This window comes from Littorina saxatilis, linkage group LG2 (genome assembly GCF_037325665.1).
Source record: "Littorina saxatilis isolate snail1 linkage group LG2, US_GU_Lsax_2.0, whole genome shotgun sequence".
In the NCBI taxonomy this organism is placed as follows: domain Eukaryota; kingdom Metazoa; phylum Mollusca; class Gastropoda; order Littorinimorpha; family Littorinidae; genus Littorina; species Littorina saxatilis.
This window is the reverse complement of record NC_090246.1, coordinates 94199015-94224014: the sequence shown is the minus strand read 5'-3', so window position 1 is coordinate 94224014 and position 25000 is coordinate 94199015. Positions and strand designations below refer to the sequence as shown.

Below are 25000 nucleotides of genomic sequence, written 5' to 3'. Positions count from 1 at the left end.
CTGTGATTCTGTTTGAGCGAACAGTCCTTGCAGAGTGCCTCAAACAGAACCTGGCTGGCTTCCACTTCCAACATCTCCGCGACCGACCCCCGCCCAACACACACCCCCCCCCCTCCGCCCCCAACCCCATCCCCACCCCCTCACCCCCACCCCACATATCCTTTCTCAGTCTTTCCCTTTCCACTCTCGTCAGACTGTTGTTACTTCGTTTCGAACTCATTATTCCTAGCGTCAGACATGCCACTATATATCGAACACACCGGTTCTATTATGCTTCCGCCCGCGACTATTTTGAAACGGCCAGACATTTCTGAATGACAAAAACCGTCACGGTAGAACAGACAAAGCATTGAAAATAGAATAGTTCATGCTGACACGCTCATAATAAGAGTGACGAACCATCCCTACAAACATTAACCTTTTCCAATTGTTTTGCCGGTTTGTTAATCCAAAATTATATTCCTATTTGTTTTGTATCCGCGCATCTGACGCCTCCATACCCCCCCCCCCCCCCCCCACCCCCCTTTTTTCCCGAACATCTCGCCCTCACATCACTGGTTGATCCTATGTCAATTTCGCTAAAGCTATAAAGACTGCTGATAAGAACATAGAATTCAGAACATGTTCTTGCCAGGAGCTACTCTCGGCAAGAAAATATTCTGTATTCTAGAACTCTGGGAAATTCGATAGCCAATGTTTTCGCCCGACCTGTTCTGGTCAAACCTGTCTGGTCCAGTGCAAACGTGCCGTGTCCTGAATTACTTTGCAACAGCCTTTTCAGGGTGAAACAAAAACAGTGAGACTTTTGACAACGGAGCACTAAGACCTTCCAGTCGACACAAACTGGTCGAGGAACTGTGGAGTGTCTGATCGTATGTTGTCGTCCTTTCTTGTTGGATAAGGCCTAAAAAAAAAATAGGTGTGGTTACGGTAACCCGACCTACCCTATTTTTAGGGGCCGATCCTATAACTTTTTATTACATTTGTCGAAAAAAAAAAACCGAGTGCAAAAAACGCAATGAAAGCGAAAGCGCCCGAGTCGCACACTTATTTCCCTGTCAAGTAGGTTTAATTTGTACACATTAGAAAAAAAAGTTAAAAAAAAAAAAAGTGATTGCCTACCTACCTACCCTATTTTTTTGTGGCTATGTTACCGTAACCACACCTATTTTTTTTTTTTTGGCCTAACTGCTGTTGCGATTGTCTGCGGAGCTGTAGTGATGCGTGTCATTCTGTCCTTATCTGTCTGTCATAGTTGTCAGTGTCAGTGAAGGTCAGCGACAGTGTCGTCACAATCTGGTCAGGGGAACCAAATGTGTAACCGAACTTAATGTATTGCATTTCTATCATTATCATTCTGCAAGAATCGTTTTACAGACAGTAGGGAGCAGACAAAGACGTTTAAAAGCGAAGCAAAAGTATATCCCCGGTCCCGCTAAAAACAAACAAAACAGCAGCTCATTGTCGTAGTACATATCTGCCTAAAAAGGTAGATAAACAATTCCATGTTTCATTAAGCTACGGAAAACATCACCCCAAAGATACATGTTGCAACTTACACTGGTGACAGTTCACCCTGTCACACATCTATCTTCTGTGCTAAACATCCACAAAATATCATGGATGATCATCCCAAAAGAACATATAATTATTTGTCATATAAGTTAACATCAACCAAACATCATACTCAGATAGAAAGACTCAGTAGCAAGTTAATTTGGGTTTAGCCAGCGGACCATTGACACGTGAAGTTTCCATCACTGTCCACGGATCAAACCCTGCATGATGTTGAACATGGCCTGGGCATTAGGCTGAGAGCCATCTGGAGAGGTGGCCATAGAGTCTGTGGACGAGCGATCTGAGCCCAGTCCAAGGGGAGACGTACCGGGACTCGAACTTTGCTTGCTGTATGGCGAGTAACGAGCGAAGGGGGACTGGAAGCCTTTCATCTTGGACACATGTTCTTCGGGTTCTTCATCTTGAAGATACTGCAGGAAGGACGTGTGTTGGGGATGAAGAGAGTCGTGGTCTTGCGGCAGAACATAAACTGGAGACTCTGAGGACGCAGCAAGAGAGGTGGACAGCGTGGAAGAGGGTTGCGAGTTGCCTGAGAGAGAAGCAACAAACAAATCCACGTCTTCCTGACTGAGGTTGGCATTTTGTTGAACAACGTTTTGTTCTAGTTCGGCAGATGCTGGTCTGGAGGCTGTGAAATCCGTAGAAGTGACGACGGTCTCCTCCGCCTGAACGTTCATCACTGGGAGGACCTGGCTTTGGTTCAGGATGTATCTCTGTGGAGCAGTGAATGTCTGAGGGACAGGAAAAGACTGAGCTTTGACGATTGTCTGGGGTGCTGCTACGGGAGGTGTCTGGGCGAGGAACTGCCTGCGTGCCTGTGGGTGATAGGCGGAACAGCAGATCCGCGCCTTCTTGACCCCCTTCTGCAGGTTCTCCAGCAAGGAATGAAGCTTTTCAATGTCAGACTTCAGTCCCGTTCTTGCTGCGACCAGGCCTTTGTGCTCCTACAACAAAATGACATCACGCATGTTGAATCATCAAATTAGCCATATATCCGAGGGCACATCAACATTTCCTGAGAACAATAGGAAACTAAACTCCAACGTTCTAATATAAGGTTTGTACATTTGAGCTGCACTTCCCATGCGCTTTCAATTGAGGTTAATTTGTCTGAACGGAACTCATAAACTGATTAGTATGAGGCCTTCGTGCCCTCAAATGTACACTGAGCACAAAAAGTTAAGGATATTTTTTCAGTGGTATAGCCCAGATGTTAAACAGCAGTTTTTTGGTCAGAAATATACGTGTATTTGAAGATCAGTCTTTCTTCTGCTCAAAAATTGTTGTATATGGTCATCGTTTCTAAGCTAAAACTCCTATGTGCTGATATATATAGTCTATATGTGATCTGTAAAAGTATGTTTGTCTGTGGGGTCTTTTCATCTGTCTGTCTGTTGCTCCACTATTCCATGTCTATATACTGGCACGGTTGGCCTAGTGGTAAGGCGTCCGCCCCGTGATCTGGAGGTCGTGGGTTCGAACCCCGGCCGGGTCATACCTAAGACTTTAAAATTGGCAATCTAGTGGCTGCTCCGCCTGGCGTCTGGCATCATGGGGTTAGTGCTAGGACTGGTTGGTCCGGTGTCAGAATAATGTGACTGGGTGAGACACGAAGCCTGTGCTGCGACTTCCGTCTTGTGTGTGGCGCACGTTATATGTCAAAGCAGACCCCCCGCGGGTTAGGGGGAGTCCCATATTGGTTGGGACGAGAAAGAATTTACCCGATGCTACCCAGCATGTCGTAAGAGGCGACTAACGGTTCTGTTTCTCCTTTTACCCTTGTTAAGTGCTTCTTGTATAGAATATAGTCAATGTTTGTAAAGATTTTAGTCAAGCAGTATGTAAGAAATGTTAAGTCCTTTGTACTGAAAACTTGCATTCTCCCAGTAAGGTCATATATTGTACTACGTTGCACGCCCCTGGAGCAATTTTTTTATTAGTGCTTTTGTGAACAAGAAACAATTAACAAGTGGCTCTATCCCATCTCCCCCCTTTCCCCTACTGATCCCATCTCCCCCCTTTCCCCGTCGCGATATAACCTTGAATGGTCGAAAACGACGTTAAACACCAAATAAAGAAAGAAAGAAAGAATGTCAAAGCAGCACCGCCCTGATATGGCCCTTCGTGGTCGGCTGGGTGTAAAGCAAACAAACAAACAAACAAACAAACAAATCCATGTCTATATGACCGAGTGTAGGCATGTCCGTTTATTTCTTATTGCAGGTTGGTTCAAGCCTTACCTTCTGCAGTTGGGAATGCTGCTTCTTCTTTCGGAAGCGGCTGTTCTTGGCCGCTTCTCTGTTCCTCATCTTCCGCCTCTCCTGCTTCGTCTTTTCCTCTGCTGTCAGCTGGAATAAATGTATTGTGATTAGAAACCTCTCTCTCTCTCTCTCTCTCTCTCTCTCTCTCTCTCTCTCTCTCTCTCTCTCTCTCTCTCTCTCTCTCTCTCTCTCTCTTTCTCTCTCTCTCAAGCACACTGAACGAATAGCTGAAACAACCACAGCTACAAAACAACAACAACAACAACAACAACAACAACAACAACAATAACAACGACGACGACGACGACGACGACAACAACAACAACACATACAACAGTTTAGCGCATATCAAAAACACTTACCTCATATTTGCGAGGTTCCTCGAACTCAACGGTGAGCTCTCCTTTGCCTGACTTGAGTCTTTGAAGCTGAATCTTGGTCCTCAGCTGTTCTCTGACCAGCGGCATCTCGCTGCCTGTACGATCTGCCTGCTCTGCCGCTTCCTGTGGGGTGGCAACGTATTACACAAATTAACAGTGCTTCAAATTTCAAGTTTTGCTTTCATGTCCGTTTAATCTTTTGTTTCTTCTTATTTTTTTCTTATCATTTTTTTCTTCTTATATTTTTCTTATTTTTTTGGGGAAAGGATTTTTTCATTGGCTAGGCCTATTGTTTTCAGTTATTAAATTTGGCGACAAGATGAAGAGGAGAGAAAGTGGGGTGCGGGGTGAAGGGAAGGGGGGGTGGGGGTGCAGGAGGGGAGGAGGCCGTTAGGCAAGAGAGGAAAGGGGAGGAAGGGGTGGGAAGCAAACAATTTAATACTGCGCAAACTTACTTTGACAAAACTTCGTACGAGCATGCTCCAGCTCCTTTCAATTTTGCAAAGCATTTGCACTCGTTATACATACACACAGCACACAGACAGAGCTTTCATCTCTGACTGCCCGCGTGTGCGCGTGCGTACATAAATACCAACACACACGCATGTACACAAACGCGCGCGCACACTCACGCACGTACACAGGCATACAGAGTAACATCGTACCTTCAAAAGGCTGTCGTCCGTTATGGCATCATAGGCTGCTCTACAGCGTTGGTCGTACCTTGTTGGCTGTTGTTCCATCTTCGACAGTGTTCCCATTGTGCGCTTGGCAGAAATTGTCTGAAAAGAACGAAATAGACGGTCATGAAAATAGAGGCGTTATGTGGTAAGACAGACCAGAAAGGGGGAGAAAGAGAAGACGGGGGGGGGGGGGGGGGGGCGGGGGCGGGGGGGGGGGGGGGGGAGGGGGGTACTGTTAGTGTTCCCATTACGTATGAACTTTATTTCGCCAATAAGTTAATTGTAGTAGGATGAGGAGGAGGAACAGGAGGAGCAGCAGTTCACGTCATACTAACAACGGCAGCAGCAGCAATAATTTAAGCCAGAGTAGTAGTAGTAGTAGTAGTAGTAGTAGTAGTAGTAGTAGTAGTAGTAGTAGTAGTAGTAGTAGTAGTAGCTGTTCGGTGACCACGAGATTGATAAAGATGAAATACTTAAAAAGAAAGCAAAAGAAGCTAAGAACGGTATTCAGACAAGCTCTCAGAACCGAACATCAAACCAAACTCCGTCAAGTCAGACTGACTTGACAGCGAAGCAGGCTATACTTCCCGGCAACCAAAAATCAATATCATCGAAAAAATTAATGTAGGCAGATTCGCCGGAGTGGGGTGAGTGTTAAAGAGAGAGAGAGAGAGACTGAGAGAGAGAAAGAGAGGGGGAGGGGGGGAGGGTGGGGTTGCGGGGCGGGATAGCGGGACTGAGAAGGCGGGGTCAACTGACAAGTAGAGGATAAGCGAAATTTATGCAACTTCCGGATTGGCGCAAGAAAATTCCAAATGTATACTGGGACTCGTTCTCTCTTTCCTCATGTGTGTTTGAGAAGGAGAGTTAGAGGGAGAGACTGGACGAGGGGTCACGAGAGTAAAAGTCCGTGCAAAACCCACTGGACATTTTTATATTGACATAAGTAAACATATTCTTCTTCAACCCCAAATATCCGAAATTCTGAAGATAAGACCCCCAATTGGCCTTTACGTAAAAAACAGAAAACAACTTCAGTAAACAACTTCAGTTCACATGATAAAAAGCTGCACGTCTTCGTTTCGGATTTTCCCTGTGTGTTATTTTTAGCCCCGGGGAAGTTCAGTGTTTCGCAGCGATCGAAATTCACAAGGAATCCTGTGATAAATCCTTTAGAAACAAGAAACTGAATCTACAAACCTTTGATCTTCGATAACAAATAGGAAGTTAGAACAACGATTCGACCTTTGAAGGATCAACTGTACAGGAAATTTAGCTAGTAGCTCAAAATGCGTATTTGCTTTGCGCAGGTCACGAGGCTATTAATTTTCTGGTCTTTTTTTCGGGGATTCCCTTTTTCTATTTTCCCAAGCGCTTACATTAGGCATAACGAGAATTTCCACAATTATGTTATCTGTCGAGAAAAAAGTAATAGTGGAAAGTCAGCCTTACTATTGCATGGCTCTGTGCCAAATCAGTCTCTCTCTCTCTCTCTCTCTCTCTCTCTCTCTCTCTCTCTCTCTCTCTCTCTCTCTCTCTCTCTCTCTCTCTCAGTCTCAGTCTCTCTCTCTCCCTCTCTCTCTCTCTCTCTCTCTCTCTCTCTCTCTCTCTCTCTCTCTCTCTCTCTCTCTCTCTCTCTCTCTCTCTTGTTGTCCTGAACTGTTGCACTCCGAGCTGCCATTGTCTGCAGGCATTCATTTCTTTAAGGGTTGTTTCTTTCTTTCGTGCAATCATGTTCTTTTTAGCGTTTATCAAATGCCTTAATATAAATGTGTGTTTCAATGCTCTTCCTGCTTAATTACTTATCTTTTAGATCCTTTTTTTTTTGTTCCAGTTTATTTTCTTCTAGTTGTCCATTATTTTCAGGTTCATAATTGTCCTTTAATTGTTTTCAGGTTCATAATTTCCCTTTGATTGTTTTTGCCGCAAGTTATTTCCCTTTCAATTACATTTCCTTCCCTATCGCTTTATCATTGCGACGTTTTTGTTCGTCATCGAGTCTTGTTTTGTATTTTTGATAATGAAATGAAGAAAGAAGAAGAAGAAGAAGAAGAAGAAGAAGAAGAAGAAGAAGAAGAAGAAGAAGAAGAAGAAGAAGAAGAAGAAGAAGAAGAAGAAGAACATCACAAAAAGCTTATGCACGCAAGATATCAGCACTATAATTATTAAAACCAAAATGTCACTAAGTTAAACACGGAAACAGGCATTGCGCATTCATTTAAGTTGTCTAACAGTTAGCGAAAATAGGTGGGTTTTTTTAAATGAACAATCAATCAACAATGAACAAAACGAAACACATACATAACTTGAGCAAACGACAAATAAATAGATAAGTTAATGCATGCCACACCAGCTTAAACATGAACACAAAATAATTTTACAAGATGCTCACCGCCTGATATCTGGAAGGGAACTCTATGAGTCAAGTTATTCAATCACCAGTGTCTGGGTATTAAATGAAAGGATAGAGGATGGTCTGAAGTCTTTATCAAGTCAGTCTGGTCTACTGTAGTCACTGGTCTTCGTCTAGTCATGTGACCAGTACCGGATTGATCCAACAAAACTGAGTAATACCGGTAAAGTCCGTTCGCGAATGGACAGAATAGAAGAGGATCAAGCGGAAATGGAGAAGGGGGGGGGGGAGGTGGGGTTGATGGAGGGAGGTAACGGCTGGCCGCATCACGCGTTTGGGGGGAATTTAGCTGGTGGTTTTGGGCGTGGTGTGCTTGAATGGGTGGGGTGGTAGGGGGGGGGGGTGGGAGGGAGGTGGTACACCAAGAAGGGAAAAGACAAAAGCAGTGTGAAGCCTTAACAAGTGAAAATTAAAACGAAAAAAAACAACAACAAAGAACGAACGAAAGATAGAAAGAAAAAAAAAGAAAACAAGTCGCGTAAGGCGAAAATACAATATTTAGTCAAGTAGCTGCCATTTTTCAGCAAGACCGTATACTCGTAGCATCGTCAGTCCACCGCTCATGGCAAAGGCAGTGAAATTGACAAGAAGAGCGGGGTAGTAGTTGCGCTAAGAAGGATAGCACGCTTTTCTGTACCTCTCTTTGTTTTAACTTTCTGAGCGTGTTTTTAATCCAAACATATCATATCTATATGTTTTTGGAATCAGGAACCGACAAGGAATAAGATGAAAGTGTTTTTAAATTGATTTGGACAATTTAATTTTGATAATAATTTTTATTTATTTAATTTTCAGAGCTTGTTTTTAATCCGAATATAACATATTTATATGTTTTTGGAATCAGCAAATGATGGAGAATAAGATAAACGTAAATTTGGATCGTTTTATAAATTTTTATTTTTTTTTACAATTTTCAGATTTTTAATGACCAAAGTCATTAGTTAATTTTTAAGCCACCAAGCTGAAATGCAATACCGAACCCCGGGCTTCGTCGAAGATTACTTGACCAAAATTTCAACCAATTTGGTTGAAAAATGAGGGCGTGACAGTGCCGCCTCAACTTTCACGAAAAGCCGGATATGACGTCATCAAAGACATTTATCACAAAAATGAAAAAAACGTATGGGGATATCAATCCCAGGAACTCTCATGTCAAATTTCATAAAGATCGGTCCAGTAGTTTGGTCTGAATCGCTCTACACGCACGCACACACACACACACACACACACACATACACACACACATACACCACGACCCTCGTTTCGATTCCCCCTCGATGTTAAAATATTTAGTCAAAACTTGACTAAATATAAAAAGACAGACAGAAACTTGAAAGACAGAAAGACAGACAGAACTTTTTTTTAATATAATAAAAGTCAGATATAGACCGACCCAAACCTTCTCCTTTTTACATTTGGTCAAGTTTTGACTAAATGTTTTAACATAGAGGGGAAATCGAGACGAGGGTCGTGGTGTATGTGTGTGTGTGTGTAGTCAAGTCAAGTCAAGTCAAGTTTTATTGTTCATTACCCAGGGGCATTATAAACAATATTCGCAAATTCAAAAATGCACAAAGTACCAAGTGAACAAAAAGAAAAATAGAAGATAAGAAAAGAAAAAATAAAATAAATATTTGGAAAACAAAAGTACACAAACAGTGAACACAAAATATTATAGTACAGAAAATGCAAACACACACACACACACATTGATTCCTGGCAATGGGGGACACAAAACGAAAATACGGTTAACAAATGTATGTGTGTGTCTGTCTGTCTGTGCGTGTGTGTGTGTGTAGAGCGATTCAGACTACTGGACTGATCTTTATGAAATTTGACATGAGAGTTCCTGGGAATGACATCCCCAGACGGTTTTTTCTTTGCTTTCGATAAATGTCTTTGATGACGTCATATCCGGCTTTTTGTAAAAGTTGAGGCGGCACTGTCACACCCTCATTTTCAATCAAATTGATTGAAATTTTGGCCAAGCAATCTTCGACGAAGGCCGGACTTCGGTATTGCATTTCAGCTTGGTGGCTTAAAATTTGATTAATGACTTTGGTCATTAAAAATCTGAAAATTGTAAAAAAAACAAAAATTTATAATACGATCCAAATTTACGTTCATCTTATTCTTCATCATTTCCTGATTCCAAAAGCATATAAATATGTTATATTTGGATTAAAAACAAGCTCTGAAAATTAAAAATATAAAAATTATGATCAAAATTAAATTTTTGAAATCAATTTAAAAACACGTTCATCTTATTCCTTGTCGGTTCCTGATTCCAAAAACATATAGATATGATATGTTTGGATTAAAAACACGCTCAGAAAATCATCAGTTAAAACGAAGAGAGGTACAGAAAAGCGTGCTATCCTTCTCAGCGCAACTACTACCCCGCTCTTCTTGTCAACTGATTTCACTGCCTTTGCCACGAGCGGTAGACTGACGATGCTACGAGTATGCGGTCTTGCTGAAAAATTGCAGTGCGTTCATTTTCATTCTGTGAGTTCGACAGCTTGACTAAATGTTGTATTTTCGCCTTACGCGACTTGTTATGAATAATATTCGCTATTTTTTGGGAAGAAAGTCTACTGATGCTCCCACTCACAAAATTTTACCCATATTGTAAAGATCAGTTAAACGCAGCAATACAAAACATTGCAAGCAACTGCAAACAAAATATCAAAAAGAGGAATACTCGTCACTGTTAACTTTAGAGACCAATCAGAGTGGCAGTGACAACCCGCAAACGGCTCAGTGTCAGTGTTAGTTAGTCAAGTTGATTTTGTCAGTTATAGAAAGACAGAGCATTAAAGTGTTCGCAATGTGTTAGAGTAAAATATGAACAGAAATATTGAGAAACATTTGCTCGTTGAAATTAATTGTCGTCGTTTCAAAATCGATCGAGTACACTGAATCTACGCCCTGTCGGGGACAGTTATATAGCAGGCCAACCATTAATCCAAAACCGAACGCTTACGTAGGTAAACCGGCTAAAGGAAACAAAGAGGTAGGCCTATTGCGAAAGTGAACAGGCTGGGTGGGTGTTTAATAATCAGCTACTTGTAGTTTGGATTGACCAGGTCATTATCTACAACAAAGTGGGTCATCTTTGAAATACCTATTTTAATACAACACACTAAGTATCTTCCTCTCGGTTTTCGCGACAGTGCCTTAGCTGTTAGCGTCAACGACAAATAAAGTGACACTGATTAGTCAGTACAGTATCACTGAAACTACTTCAACTGAAAACTGAATTCGAAATTTCTCTTACCTCTTAGTAGAAGACTGGTGTCGATCAGGCCGGCAGCAGAAAACAAAATGATGTCTTCGATAGCTTCACCCTTCACAAAATGACTTAACGCTACCACACGATTCCAGGAACATTCGCGAACTGCTGCATTCAGTTGCATCAACTGTAGTCTTGTCTCACGGCTGTGGGAAATGCGATTAGCTATTTGCGGGAATTCCCGTTATTCACCGCATCAAGCCGGTCTTGTGTCGACTCATACCAAGAGTTTGTTTAATGAGGGAAGTAGGCTACCCTTTCGGGAAAGTTGCTTGTGTGTATTTTTACATCAAGTAGGACTTTTTTAGCTGGAAATTTGCCAGATTTTTCTTTAAAGGAAGGGGTTTATTCTTCAAAATTGCCGTGTCAGTCAATGGCGGTGTTACTGCTGTGTCTGCGTCCCACCAAAGCGTTGTTGCTTAGGCGGCACGGATGGGGTTGCGATGCGAATCACACACACACACGCACAGAGAGAGAGAGACAGACAGAGACAGAGACAGAGAGACAGACAGAGAGGGGAGAGAGAGAGAGAGAGAGAGAGAGAGAGAGAGAGGAACACAGACGCACGCGCGAGGCACACACACACACACACACACACATACACACAGGGAGGAAAGGGAGGGCCAGAAGGTAGGGACTCATGAGCCAGTTTGTTTTTGTAGTATAGGCCTATTACTTGTCACCGCTGTAAAACTACGCAGTGTCACTGTATCCGGAGCCCGGTTAGAATTACAGGACCACTGTTCACATCCTCGACAACACTCCATGAAAACAGGCCGATGACCACCGTCCGACGCATGGCCACAAATCGTATGTCATGCATGTCTGACCCTATCATCTATTTGTAAACTTACCACATACAGGCATCTTTCTCGAGTATGCCAATGAAATGATGTAGGCCTAATCAATTACAAAAATGGGACCAGTCCGTTACTGGACTTAAAAGGAAATCTATTCATACACAGGCACGGCACACCGACGCATGAGCACACACACACACACACGAGCGCTCACCGTCACGCACTGGTAACCCAGACAGACAGACAGACAGACACACGAGTGCGCACCCACGCACTAACAGACACTGACAGACAGACGGACACACGCACACATAAACACACTGGGCTTACACACGCACACACACACACACATACAAACACACACACACACGGCACTTCACGGCCGGTATGCAGTAAACTCCTCGGGAACCCAATCACAAACATCGCCGCTTTCCCCCCCCCCCCCCCCCCCCCTCCCCCTCCTCACGATCTGACTTGGCCTAAGCTCAGACACCTGACTGGATAAACAAGGCCCTGATGGCAAAATAAAACTGGAAAGAAAATATTGCACCTTTCGGCTTTAGCAATTCTGGATTTTACCAGTAAGATGTCAGAGCCGATGATGCATACTGGCTTTCATAATCTTTTCAAAGGTTAAGGCGAGGTCACAGTGACCACTGGATTTCCTCGGTTGTAGGCCAATGATGCGCTTCGTAACATCGACGTGTATGCGTGTGTGTGAGTATGTGCTTGCATGTATTATATGTGTACACGCGCGCGCGTGTGTGTGTGTGTGTGTGTGTGTGTGTGTGTGTGTGTGTGTGGGTGTGTGTGTGTGTGTGTGTGTGGGTGTGTGTGTGTGTGTGTGTGTGTGGGTGTGTGTGTGTGTGTGTGTGTGTGTGTGTGTGTGTGTGTGTGTGTCTCTCTCTCTCTCTCTGGGTGGGTGTTTATGTGTGTGTCTTTGTGCGAGTGTGTTTCTGTGCGTGTGTGTGTATGTTCGTTTGCGATGAGTGGACGTCTGTGTGTGTGTGTGTGTGTGTGTGTGTGTGAATGCACGTGTGTGTGTGTGTGTGTGTGTGTGTGTGTGTGTGTGTGTGTGTGTGTGTGTGTCCCGGTGTGTGTGTGCGTGTGTCCCGGTGCGTGTTTGTGTGAATACACGCGCGCGCGTGTTTGTATGTGGATGTGTGTTTGCGTGTGTACGTATGTGTGTGTGTGTGTGTGTGTGTTTTGTTTTGTGTTTGTGTCTGTCTCTGTGTCTGTGTCTGGGCGTACTAGTGCAAGTACTTAGGTCATTGGACTCAAAATGAACACATACACGCCAAACACCAAAACGTAAGTATTCGTTGTTGACGAAAACAAATGCACGGAGTAAAGTGGCAAAATCGATAGTGCTTTTCTTTATTCAGCAACTCGTAAGACGTGAAATAGAAAACGGAAGTAAAATCTGCAAGAAAGTAAATAATCTGTATTCAAACTGTAAAATATAAATACCAACTTTAAAAATAGACCGAATGGTTTCACAGTTTTGTAGACAAGACAGAAACGATATGAATTATATGAAAACGCGCTTTGACACAAAGAAAATGAAGAAATAGTATGCTTTGATGATTGTCAATTTGCTTACGGATGATTGACATAAGCCTACAATCAAGTGAAAACATGAAAACAACTTTAACTAATGATATGTACGGGTAGAAGAAAAATTTGATATATACATGGCAACGACAAAAATGGTAAATCGTATAGAAATGAAATGTGTATGACAAAATACGCATACGCTCTTATCAAACGATTTACTATCACATTTCAGGTAAAAGTGATTCCCAGTTTATTTTAGTCGATTCGACTAAATTAGAAAATAATCTTTAAAATTGAGTTTAGCAGAAGAACTGAAGTACCACATAAATAACAGAGGGATAGAAAAATATATTATCTATCAAGACTTGAGTTATAAGAAAATTACATTAAAAAAAGCTTCTTACGAAGACATATAATCTTGACAATACAATTGTGTCAAACGTCGCATACATAGGTTGCAATTTTTGTCAAGTGTCCGTCTGTGTCAAAGTCTACTTCCCAGTATTGTTGCAACATGTGACCAAACATTTCATCACACATAGCAATTTCCGTTCAGTTTAATTACTATGTTTTACAGATCGACGTCGTCATGGAATTTTGGCGTAACTCATTGTATACAGCTTTTCAACAGAAAGCCAAAACTGGTTATTTGTATTATGATATAGTGTTTAGATTTGTACCTGGAATGGACAGAAAGATAAAAGAATGTTAAATCATGTATTGTCCATCGTATTTTAAAGACTACTTCTCATAGAGAATGATTTACCTAGTCTAAAGCACAAAAACAATGTCTTGAGTCGAGGGCTTGAGCATGCCTGAGCCTGAAGGCGGGTGTAACTTACACCTCCCAGTATCAGTCTGCCTTAGAGATGAGGACGACAGTTGGCTAGATGGCCAGAATAGCGCGCTGCATTTTCCTGCACAGAACTGAGGCGCGTGTGCCGCGACGGTGTCTGAGCTAAACATTGGTGGGCCCGACACACGGCACTGTAAACATTCCCCGTCCCTTCACCTCTCTCGCAACCATCCGCCCTACCCTTGGTCTCATGCCTGTCATCCAAATCACCAAGAATTGCGTTACGCTCAAATCCAGGACGACGACGATATATGGTTTTTTCCTTCTCATGAGGCAAAAAGGAATGGTGTGAGTATTTTCGCTCCTGTGAAAGTCATGCTTAGTTTCGAATTCTGGGTTCTGTGAAGCTCGTGCTCTCATTCAGTTTCGTATTACAGTTTCTATTCCATTCCTTACATTCTTCTCTAGCTTTGGTTTAAGACAGATAAAAACTTAACGGTCCTAACCTCATTTGAAATGCCCAAAACTATCGACTCCTCCTATCAAATAAATAGTGTTACTTCTGCCTTTGTATCACATAACACGCACTGACAATGCCGTGTGCATAAATCTTAAGTGGGTCAAAACACGAACTACCCATTTTATGCTTAGAACATGACATAAACCACCTCCTCTTTATGTTCCCATATGTCATTAAATGTAATAATCTTTGGGTCGTTATTTTTTGTGAGATAACGGAGCTGATTGTGTTGCTGGTTAGCCGTAGACTGCCATTTTTTCGCATTGTCTTGTCCTTCGTCTATATGACATCAGTTATGTTAGGATTAAACGAGAAGCCCGTGCCTGACCCGTACTCGACCTCGTTGTGACCCTGACATTTGACGAAAATCAAACAGACTCAGGTCATGTCTACAAGTAATCAAACCCTCGAAGTGTGTGAAGTTTCAAAGATCTAGGTTGAAAAAAAAATGTTCAGGCATATTGTTTTTCTGGTTTTTTTTAAATTACAATAAAATGACCTTGCTGTGACCTTGACGACGGTCAACGGAGTTTTCATTTTCTCTTTTTACCGGAACTTGACCTCGCTGTGACCTTGACATTTGACAAGAGTCAAACTTTCATCGTGTATGGAGGTCGCCAAAAGCCTACACATATGTGAAGATTCAAAGCTCTAGCTTCAAGCAAATCCCAACGCTAAGTTGTTGTTTTTTGGTGCGTTTGTTTTTTGTCAACGAACACCTTGCCAGCCGGAAGACCGAACGCTCCTCATTAGTAGACATTACTAAGACTCCCCTAATTACTCAGATGAGTCAATAAAAACGAATTTTGCAGACAGTTCTCGAGGCTCAATGACAATGTCCACAGGAATAAGGCCAAGTGATGCAGACAATTCTCGTCTCTGGCTGTCAGAATGTCCACATGAATAAAGGCAAATGATGTAGACAATTCTCGTCTCTGGCTGTCAGAATGTCCCAAAAAATAATGCCAGAAGTGTTTGATCCCGTCATAATTTCTGCAGAGACAAAGACGAATAATGTCGACAGTTCTTGAGTCAGTCCGTCAGAATTCCCACAGGAATAAAGGCGACTGATGTATATAGCCAATTCTTGTCGCTGTCAATAAGAGCCTGAACCACGCACTTGGTCTACAAGACCGCTCCTTCGACCAAGCACACCGTCGAGTCTCTAGGCAAGACCCGAGTCACGGCAGACGTCTAGTCTCTACTGTCAGCATCGGGCCCCTCAGTCAGAAGAGCTGGAGGAAGAGCACGCTGAGTCAGACGAGCTCAGTGAAGGTGATGACTGAGGGAGCGACGTTGTTCTTCGCGGGGTGTGGCTCGACAGATGTTTGGTTCCCCCGGAGCTCAGGGCAGAGGAGTTACGGTCAGAGAAACCACGCCGGGAGGAGGAGTCTGTCCGGTTATTACTGCTATTCCGCGGGAGTCTGAAAGAGACCGACTGTTGCCTTCTCGACAAGTATGAGTTGCCCGGGTAACGGGGCTGGCTTCTGGGATTTCCCCGAGATTGTCGGGACCGTTCGCTTTGGAGGCGATGTCTGTTTTCAGCATCGCTTCGAGACTTACGCATACTGGGGTCTATCCTGGGATCCCCGCTAGGCCTGGTCAAACTGCGACGACGCTGGTTGTTGCTGCGGCTTCTACTTAACCTGTCGCGCTGGATACCGGATAGCCTGAGGTCAGTGCCGTGCCCAGAGCGGTGCGCGTTGGGAGATCTGGAAGATGAACGAAGCGATCGCTCTCTGCTGCTGGACCCCCTGCGACTAGGGGGACGGCGGTCCGCACTGTGGGAACGATTCCGCAAATCTCTCAAAGGTTGACTCCGCTTCACAGCCTGGCGGCTAGTCCTGCTGCGAGACGTGTTGATGCCCGCGTGCCTGGCTGGGGAGATGGACACTCGGCGCTCTTTAGAACTGCCAGGAAACGGCCGCCGCTCCGAGGAGCTCCTGCTTCGTTTCCTGTGCTGAGGGGTCGGCAAGCGTTCTAAGCAGGGGTTCCTATTGTACGACAGGTTCTCGTATATCGGCCCATAACCACCACTACCACCCCCTAAATAACCACCACCACCACCACCACCACCACCATCAAAGTTCTCATAGCGGGCGTAGTGACGGGAGTCCCTATCCAGGTCCCCGGGCAACTGCTCGAAAGCATCCATGCGCTGACTCATGCGACGCATCTGAACCACCGGGTCATCCGCTGCGGAGTAGTTGGAGACGCTCGCCCGTCGGGTGTCCCCCAGCTTCAGCTGCCCCTCCGACACCACCGTAGGTCTGTCAGTGGCCGTCCCAGGCGTGACGGTCAGCTGGCGAGGCTCGGGGGGTCCGTAGCTGGCGACTTCCACGGTTTCCATGCGGCCCTTCGTCGCCAAGTAGCTGTCCCAGGCCCCGGCGCCGTCCTTGCCGTGCAGGTGGACCTTCTCCGGCTTGAACACCGGCATGGGCTCCGTCAGCATCGGGATCTCCTCCTCCAGTGGGCGTCTGCAATATCAGATAGGCAAACACCCGTTCAGTGATTACACATGAACGTAGCATACAGTGGCCGAGTAGATATCTATGTGATACTCAAAAATCATTTGAAATAATATGGTTTTGAATCTGCAAGTTGTCTTCATGACCTCCGAGACAGCAGACAAGAGAACACTGTTAATACTTTCATTTCATTTCATTTACTCTATTCTCCCAATGCTGGGAATTTTGGATCGCTTCCTCCCAGTGGAAAGCTAGCAGCAACAAGAGTCGCGCTACCCAGGTGTGTGCGTGTTTAGGTGTAATCAGCCACCTGCACTTCTGGCAGTATGACCGAGGTCTTTTACGTGCCACTGTGGTGACAAGGGGGTGGGACATGGATACCGCCTCTGAGTCTGCACACAAAGTTGACCCGTGTCCGTCCCTGCCGGGATTTGAACCTGTTCCTCCTACAATGACTAGCAGGGGCTTGGTGTTCTTAGAGGGACAAAAGAAAGAGATCTTCAGTGGACCTGGTGACCTCGGTGACAGGCTACTTTGAGACTGACAAGACAAAGAATATTTCTATCATAAGCTCTGTTCCTCCTACAATGACTAGCAGGGGCTTGGTGTTCTTAGAGGGACAAAAGAAAGAGATCTTCAGTAGACCTGGTGACCTCGGTGACAGGATACTTTGAGACTGACAAGACAAAGAATATTACTATCATAAGCTCTGTTCCCCCGACAAGGACTGATATAAAGCAAGCAAAGGAATTAAGTACGTCATTAAGACAAACTTGCAGATTCAAAATCATATCATTTCAAATAATTTTCGGGTATCACATTTCGGGTATCTACTCGGCCACTGTATGCTGCGGTCTTGTGTTATCACTGAACGGTTATTCAAACTTTCGTTCGTTCGTTCATTCGTTCGTTCGTTCGTTCATTCGTTCGTTCGTTCGTTCGTTCGTTCGTTCGTTCGTTCATTCGTTCATCCTTTGTTTTTTTGTATTCAGCGTGACCCTTTTTAACTGAACTTATTTTGGAAAAGAGGTTTCCTTTTGAGACTTCCTAGTTTCCTTGCAGGGTTAGGGCAGTATCATCGGCACGGTTGGCCTAGTGGTAAGGCGTCCGCCCCGTGATCGGGAGGTCGTGGGTTCGAACCCCGGCCGGGTCATACCTAAGACTTTAAAATTGGCAATCTAGTGGCTGCTCAGCCTGGCGTCTGGCATTATGGGGTTAGTGCTAGGACTGGTTGGTCCGGTGTCAGAATAATGTGACTGGGTGAGACATGAAGCCTGTGCTGCGACTTCTGTCTTGTGTGCGGCGCACGTTAAATGTCAAAGCAGCACCGCCCTGATATGGCCCTTCGTGGTCGGCTGGGCGTTAAGCAAACAAACAAACAACAAGAAGGGCAAAGCCCATACGACTCACATGCTTGACCTTGATCTTTACATAGCAATGACATCATACACTAAGAACTGCTTTACACATTTTTCCTACCAAAATACATGTGACCTTGACCCAAGGTCAAGGTCATCCAAGGTCATGCAACACAAAGCTGTTAATTCAAGACATAGGAAGTACAATGGTGCTTATTGGCTCTTTCTACCATGAGATATGGTCACTTTTAGTGGTTCACTACCTTATTTTGGTCACATTTCATAAGGGTCAAAGTGACCTTGACCTTGATCATATGTGACCAAATGTGTCTCATGATGAAAGCATAACATGTGCCCCACATAATTTTTAAGTTTGAAACAGTTATCTTCCATAGTTCAGGGTCAAGGTCACTTCAAAATATGTATACAATCCAACTTTGAAGAGCTCCTGTGACCTTGACCTTGAAGCAAGGTAAACCAAACTGGTATCAAAAGATGGGGCTTACTTTGCCCTATATATCATATATAGGTGAGGTATTGAATCTCAAAAACTTCAGAGAAAATGGGAAAAATGTGAAAAATAGCTGTTTTTTAGGCAACATTTATGGCCCCTGCGACCTTGACCTTGAAGCAAGGTCAAGATGCTATGTATGTTTTTTGGGGCCTTGTCATCATACACCATCTTGCCAAATTTGGTACTGATAGACTGAATAGTGTCCAAGAAATATCCAACGTTAAAGTTTTCCGGACGGCCGGACGGCCGGACGGCCGGCCGGACGGACGGACGGACGACTCGGGTGAGTACATAGACTCACTTTTGCTTCGCATGTGAGTCAAAAAGGGCAGTATCATTCGATCATTCCCCATTCGTCTAACGCTCACACGGATAAGAGGTGTATCATTTTAGTTTTCCCATTCCCCATCACTTAAAGCCCTCTGACAGCCACTGTTTGAAACAGGTCCTGTTCGTGCAAGCATTTAAATTTGTATGCGTTTCTTGTCACATAACTGGCCACCTTGCAGTTTGGGCACTGAGTCACGCACTGCTCAGCAACCTACAGGAAGGCGCTTTGTTTGGGTGTGTTACTTGTTGGGGTTTTGGTCGTTGGTTTGTTGTCAGTGTTTGTTTGAGCGTGTTTTTTTCGGGCTAAATCTGTTCTATACTCCTTGCTGCCGCCTCCCTTCTTGACAATGACAGCTTACACAACTGTAAAGTCGGGGTCAGGGTCAGTTCTGGTTATGCGTTCTTATTTTAGAAGTAAGAAAGGACATGACAGTGTTTGTTGGGCATGCCTGACTCATTGGGTAGTTTTGGACAAAAGGTCAACAATCAACCAATCATGCGTGTTCAAATACTGCATTGACATCATACACTAAGATGACATCATACCCCGCCATCTCTGTAATGGATCCTGATAGGAAGGGCGGAAGCAATCATTGGTACTTTAACGACTTCTCTGCTATACCATTACAGATCCCTTTGATTTTGCACGCGCTTCTTTTATTTCATCGCATTCCACAATTTTACAGTCTGGCTAGCTGTTTTCTATGCAGAATGGGATTTTTTTTATTATTATTATTTTATTTTATTTTAGGTTGCTGACTTACTTTCCTTGCTGACACGTATGTCAATTTAAGAAAATAATTCATCATGGTATTCTCATGCTGCACAGGAAACTGATATGCTGTTGATGTTCTGACGTGCTTCTTCTTCTTCTCCTTCTTTTCCTGCGTTCGTGGGCTGAAACTCCCACGTACACTCGTGTTTTTTGAACGAGTGGAATTTTACGTGTATGACCGTTTTTTACCCCGCCATTTAGGCAGCCATACGCCGTTTTCGGAGGAAGCATGCTGGTTATTTTCGTGTTTCTATAACCCACCGAACTCTGACATGGATTACAGGATCTTTTTCGTGCGCACTTGGTCTTGTGCTTGCGTGTACACACGGGGGTGTTCGGACACCGAGGAGAGTCTGCACACAAAGTTGACTCTGAGAAATAAATCTCTCGCCGAACGTGGGGACGAACTCACGCTGACAGCGGCCAACTCGATACAAATCCAGCGCGCTACCGACTGAGCTACATCCCCGCCCTATTTTCTAACGTGCAAAAGCCTGGACAAATCTCTACTGGTGTACGGGATCTATTATAATGGAAGGAAGGTATCCGAAAAAAATCCGAACGGTATTCTTTGCAGTAGACATTCAACTTTATGGCGACCCAATCCATACTGAACTTTGTTGCATTGTGCGGGTTGAACGTGGCTATCAACATACATTGAACACGAAAATAACGAACGCCCTATCTTGTCACTACATAATTTACTAATGCGCACTGGTGCCGCCTCAAAGAACCTAGCAAAGCAAATGTTTCGACGTAGATTGTTACTGCTAATGAGCAAATGGGAGAAAACATGTTGTTTTTAATTTTATTCTTTTTACATTTAGTCAAGTTTTGACTAAATGTTTTAACATAGAGGGGGAATCGAGACGAGGGTCGTGGTGTATATGTGTGTGTGTGTGTGTCTGAACGTGTGTGTGTGTAGAGCGATTCAGACCAAACTACTGGACCGATCTTTATGAAATTTTACATGAGAGTTCCTGGGAATGATATCCCCAGATATGTTTTTTTTCGATAAATACCTTCGATGACGTCATATCCGGCTTTTTGTAAAAGTTGAGGCGGCACTGTGACACCCTCATTTTCAATCAAATTGATTGAAATTTTGGCCAAGCAATCTTCGACGAAGGCCGGACTTCGGTATTGCATTTCAGCTTGGTGGCTTAAAAATTAATTAATGACTTTGGTCATTAACAAGAAGAGCAAACGCTCGATCGAGTCACTTTCGCAGTTCTGAATATTATATGAGGCATCAGATGGACAGGAAGAAATTGCTATTCACAACACAATGAGTCACGTTCACATAAAATTTGAGCCCGGTCACTTTTATAGTTTCCGAGAAAAGCCCAACGTTAAGTTGTGTGTTGCCGAACAGAAAAGGCTAGTTATCTCCCTTGTTTTTCTGATAACGTTCGTAAAAGGCTACAGATGTAAATACTTTGATGTAAAGAATAATCCTACAAAGTTTCAATCACATCCGATGAACTTTGTCAAAGATATAAAATGTCTAATTTTTCCTTTGACGCTGACCTGTGACCTTGAAAAAGGTCAAAGGTCAACGAAACCATCGTTAAAGTGTAGAGGTCATTGGAGGTCACGACTAAACAAAATATGAGCCCGATCGCTTTGATAGTTTCCGAGAAAAGTCCAACGTTAAGGTGGTGTATGTCTAATTTTTCCTTTGACGCTGACCTGTGACCTTGAAAAAGGTGAAAGGTCAACGAAACCATCGTTAAAGTGTAGAGGTCATTGGAGGTCACGACTAAACAAAATATGAGCCCGATCGCTTTGATAGTTTCCGAGAAAAGTCCAACGTTAAGGTGGTGTCTACGGACGGCCGGCCGGACGGCCGGCCGGCCGGACAGACTAACACTGACCGATTACATAGAGTCACTTTTTCTCAAGTGACTCAAAAATCTGAAAATTGTAAAAAAAAAATAAAAATTTATAAAACGATCCAAATTTACGTTCATCTTATTTTTCATCATTTTCTGATTCCAAAAACATATAGATATGATATGTTTGGATTAAAAACACGCTCAGAAAGTTAAAACGAAGAGAGGTACAGAAAAGCGTGCTATCCTTCTCAGCGCAACTTACTACCCCGCTCTTCTTTTTAATTTCACTGCCTTTGCCACGAGCGGTGGACTGACGATGCTACGAGTATACGGTCTTGCTGAAAAATTGCATTGCGTTCAGTTTCATTCTGTGAGTTCGACAGCTTGAGTAAATGTTGTATTTTCGCCTTACGCGACTTTTTACACCCCCGGTATAGGGGTGTGTATAGGTTTCACTCGATGTGTTTGTTTGTGTGTTTGTTTGTGTGTTTGTGTTCGCAAGTAGATCTCAAGAATGAACGGACCGATCGTCACCAAACTTCGTGAACAGGTTCTATACATTCCTCAGACGGTCCTTACAAAAATTGGGACCAGTCAAACACACGGTTAGGGAGTTATTGGTGGATTAAAATTATACAAGGACTTATAGAGGCACACCCCCGTTGGTCAAAGGGAAATACCCATTCTCACTGCCACCAACTGAGAAGGTTATTTCCCTTTGTCGCTTTGACGGGGGTGTTTTTCCTATCGGAGGAATTTCTTTTTTTTTCTCTTTCGAAGTGGTAGTTTTGCTCAACTTGTGGACGCTGATTTTCTCTTTTGTCTTATTCAGTGTTTGTGTTTTTGTCTCTTTGTTCCTTTGTTTACTTGTTTGTGTGGTTGTTTGTTTGTTTGTTTGTTTGTTTGTTTGTTTGTTTGTGTGGTTGTTTACTTGTTTGTGTGGTTGTTTGTTTGTTTGTTTGTTTGTTTGTGTGGTTGTTTACTTGTTTGTGTGGTTGTTTGTTTGTTTGTTTGTTTGTTTGTTTGTTTGTTTGTTTGTTTACTTGTGTGTTTACTTGTTTGTTTGTTTGTTTGTTTACTTGTTTTTGTTTGTTTGTGTGGTTGTTTACTTGTTTGTGTGGTTGTTTGTTTGTTTGTTTGTTTGTTTGTTTGTTTGTGTGGTTGTTTACTTGTTTGTGTGGTTGTTTGTTTGTTTGTTTGTTTGTTTGTTTGTTTGTTTGTGTGGTTGTTTACTTGTTTGTGTGGTTGTTTGTTTGTTTGTTTGTTTGTTTGTTTGTTTGTTTGTGTGGTTGTTTACTTGTTTGTGTGGTTGTTTGTTTGTTTGTTTGTTTGTTTGTGTGGTTGTTTACTTGTTTGTGTGGTTGTTTGTTTGTTTGTTTGTTTGTTTGTGTGGTTGTTTACTTGTTTGTGTGGTTGTTTGTTTGTTTGTTTGTTTGTGTGTTTGTTTGTTTCTGCGATCCTTCCTTTCTTCATCTGCTCCTTCTTTTTTTGTTTGTTTGTTTCTTTATTTCAAGTCTCTCTTTCTTCTTCTGTTCTTCATTCTTTCTTTAAGATGTGCGAACAAAATAACGGTAGACTCGGACTGGGTAAAAACTGTCTTCATCTCGAATATACACTTGGTTAATTAAAACCTTCATCACTCAAGCGGCCGAAGCTAAACGTGCGCGTGGGTGGTGTGGGCGTTCAGTTTGACAACATGAACATCGTGTGGTAACCGTTATCAGTTTCACGAGTAAAAGAGAACTTGCTCACACAAATATGCTGTAAAACTGGTATCAGCGACACGTCGGCAAATACCTGTCTTGTTCACAAAAATGGACCCTCCCCAAACAAAAGTATGTGCATAAACTAATGCACCGGAAAGTGCACGAATAAATGCGTTGTGTTTCCCCACGCAAATATTCCCCTTCCTTTGCATACCAAATCTTCGGACTGAGATGATTTGTGGAAATCCCGTTCTGAAGTATTTCTCCAGGTCCCAATTTGACCTTTCTGACATGGCCTAGGCCTTTATTGCTGATGCGGCAACCTCAATGTTACCCTGTTTGTGTAATGCATAGTTTTTGCTTATGCTACAACCTTAACTTTTACCCTGTTTGTGTAATGCAGCAATAATGTCTTTTCAATATGAGTATCCGGCTCAAGGTCAAATTACTATTGCCTTCGGAAATTCCCGAAATGTCTTATCGAGTCAGTCAAGATTATTTGTTCAGGCGTCCTTACCATCAACACTCCCTGAAAACCTGGACTAAATCTTCACTGCAAGCGTCTCTCTCTCTCTCTCTCTCTCTCTCTCTCTCTCTCTCTCTCTCTCTCTCTCTCTCTCTCTCTCTCTCACACACACACTCTCTCTCTCTCTCTCTCTCTCTCTCTCTCTCTCTCTCTCTCTCTCTCTCTCTCTCTCTCTCACACACACACACCGTGACACTCACACACACACACACACACACACACACACACACACACACACACACACACTGAGATTGGGGGTGAGATAGGGGGCGATACTCGGAGAGAGAGGGGGAGAGATAGAGAGAGAAGAGGAAGGCGAGATACACACACAGGGTAACAGAGAGACAGACAAAGAGAGAAAGACGGATATCTACAGGCATATTGGTGCAAAGTGTGGATTAAAAGACGCCTTGACACACCGAAGTAGAAAAGCGTCAGTAAATTATAGCAAGTCAAACATTAAGCTGACACAGTGACTATGACTTACTTGCCAAAACATTTGTTGTACAGATTGAAGAAGCTGCACACAAAAACAACAGAGTAGGCCTTCACAATTTAACTTGAAAAGACAATCATGTCCATGGAACTTTGAACTTGGCCAATTTGGCAGACTTTGTGCACTTTATATTACCAACATATTACATGGGATATGCCTTTTTTTTCTTCTTCTAATTAGGGGAGGGGGGGGGGGGGGGGGCGGGGGGTATTAGTCGCATGGTTGGTTCGTTGGTTGGTGTTCGTATTTTGTTGTTGTTTTGTGTTTTTGCTTTTCGTGTGCGTGTGTGTGTGTGTGTGTGTGTGTGTGTGTGTGTGTGTGTGGGTGCTTGCGTGCGTGCGTGCCGTGCGTGCGTACGTGCGTGAGTGCGTGCCTACGTGGGTGCGTGAGTGCGTGCGTGCGTGTGTGCGTGCGTACGTGCGCGCGTGTGTGCGTGCATGCGTGCGTGTGTGTGTGTATGTGTGTGTTGATTTTTCGTTAGGCGATTGTTTTTGTTTGCCCTTTTCACGTCTAAGATGCACGTCTACTAAAGACATAACGCTTGTAATGATGTAATGCACATGCCTTGACATAGCTCCGAAATTATTTTCTAATGGGTCTATATTCTATCAGAAGGGATTTGCCTTAAAACGAAACTGAAAGCGATAAGAAACGACCCGTTTTCTTCATGCGAAACGCTATCGAAAGTGGTTTACGTAACAGAAAG

At 43.5% G+C, this 25000-nt stretch overlaps 2 protein-coding genes across 3 annotated transcripts in view; both read right to left on the bottom strand.

The window, feature by feature from the left end:
- Positions 1–143: 143 nt before the first annotated feature.
- LOC138960222 (uncharacterized) lies at positions 144–10755 on the bottom strand. 2 transcript variants are annotated; one of them, XM_070332008.1, is made up of 5 exons: positions 10596–10755; positions 4885–5001; positions 4202–4342; positions 3819–3926; positions 144–2522 (listed from the first exon to the last, which is right to left on the bottom strand). In XM_070332008.1, the coding sequence occupies exons 2-5, from the start codon at positions 4978–4980 to the stop codon at positions 1758–1760; spliced, it is 1110 nt and encodes a 369-aa protein (XP_070188109.1). In that variant the 5' UTR covers positions 4981–5001; positions 10596–10755; the 3' UTR covers positions 144–1757. The 2 variants fall into 2 exon arrangements, with proteins under 2 accessions (XP_070188109.1, XP_070188110.1); XM_070332009.1 differs by lacking the exon at positions 10596–10755 and adding an exon at positions 7295–7433.
- Positions 10756–12758: 2003 nt separating this feature from the next.
- LOC138960215 (uncharacterized) overlaps positions 12759–25000 on the bottom strand; it is a 50045-nt gene continuing 37803 nt past the window's right edge. The window contains exons 22-23 of the mRNA XM_070331997.1: positions 24286–24318; positions 12759–16760 (exon numbers count right to left, since the gene is read on the bottom strand). Of these exons, the coding sequence (XP_070188098.1) occupies positions 15506–16760; positions 24286–24318 (1288 nt within the window). The 3' untranslated portion in view covers positions 12759–15505. The remainder of the gene's footprint in view (positions 16761–24285; positions 24319–25000) is intronic.

What these genes read in the sequence shown, in the direction of transcription:
- LOC138960222 (XM_070332008.1), bottom strand. Translation starts at nt 4,980, where the DNA reads ATGGGAACACTGTCGAAGATGGAACAACAGCCAACAAGGTACGACCAA. An exon ending in CGGACGACAGCCTTTTGAAG is followed by an intron (nt 4,343 to 4,884) that starts GTACGATGTTAC and finishes GCCACCCCACAG; the next exon opens with GAAGCGGCAGAGCAGGCAGA. An exon ending in AGGAACCTCGCAAATATGAG is followed by an intron (nt 3,927 to 4,201) that starts GTAAGTGTTTTT and finishes CATTTATTCCAG; the next exon opens with CTGACAGCAGAGGAAAAGAC.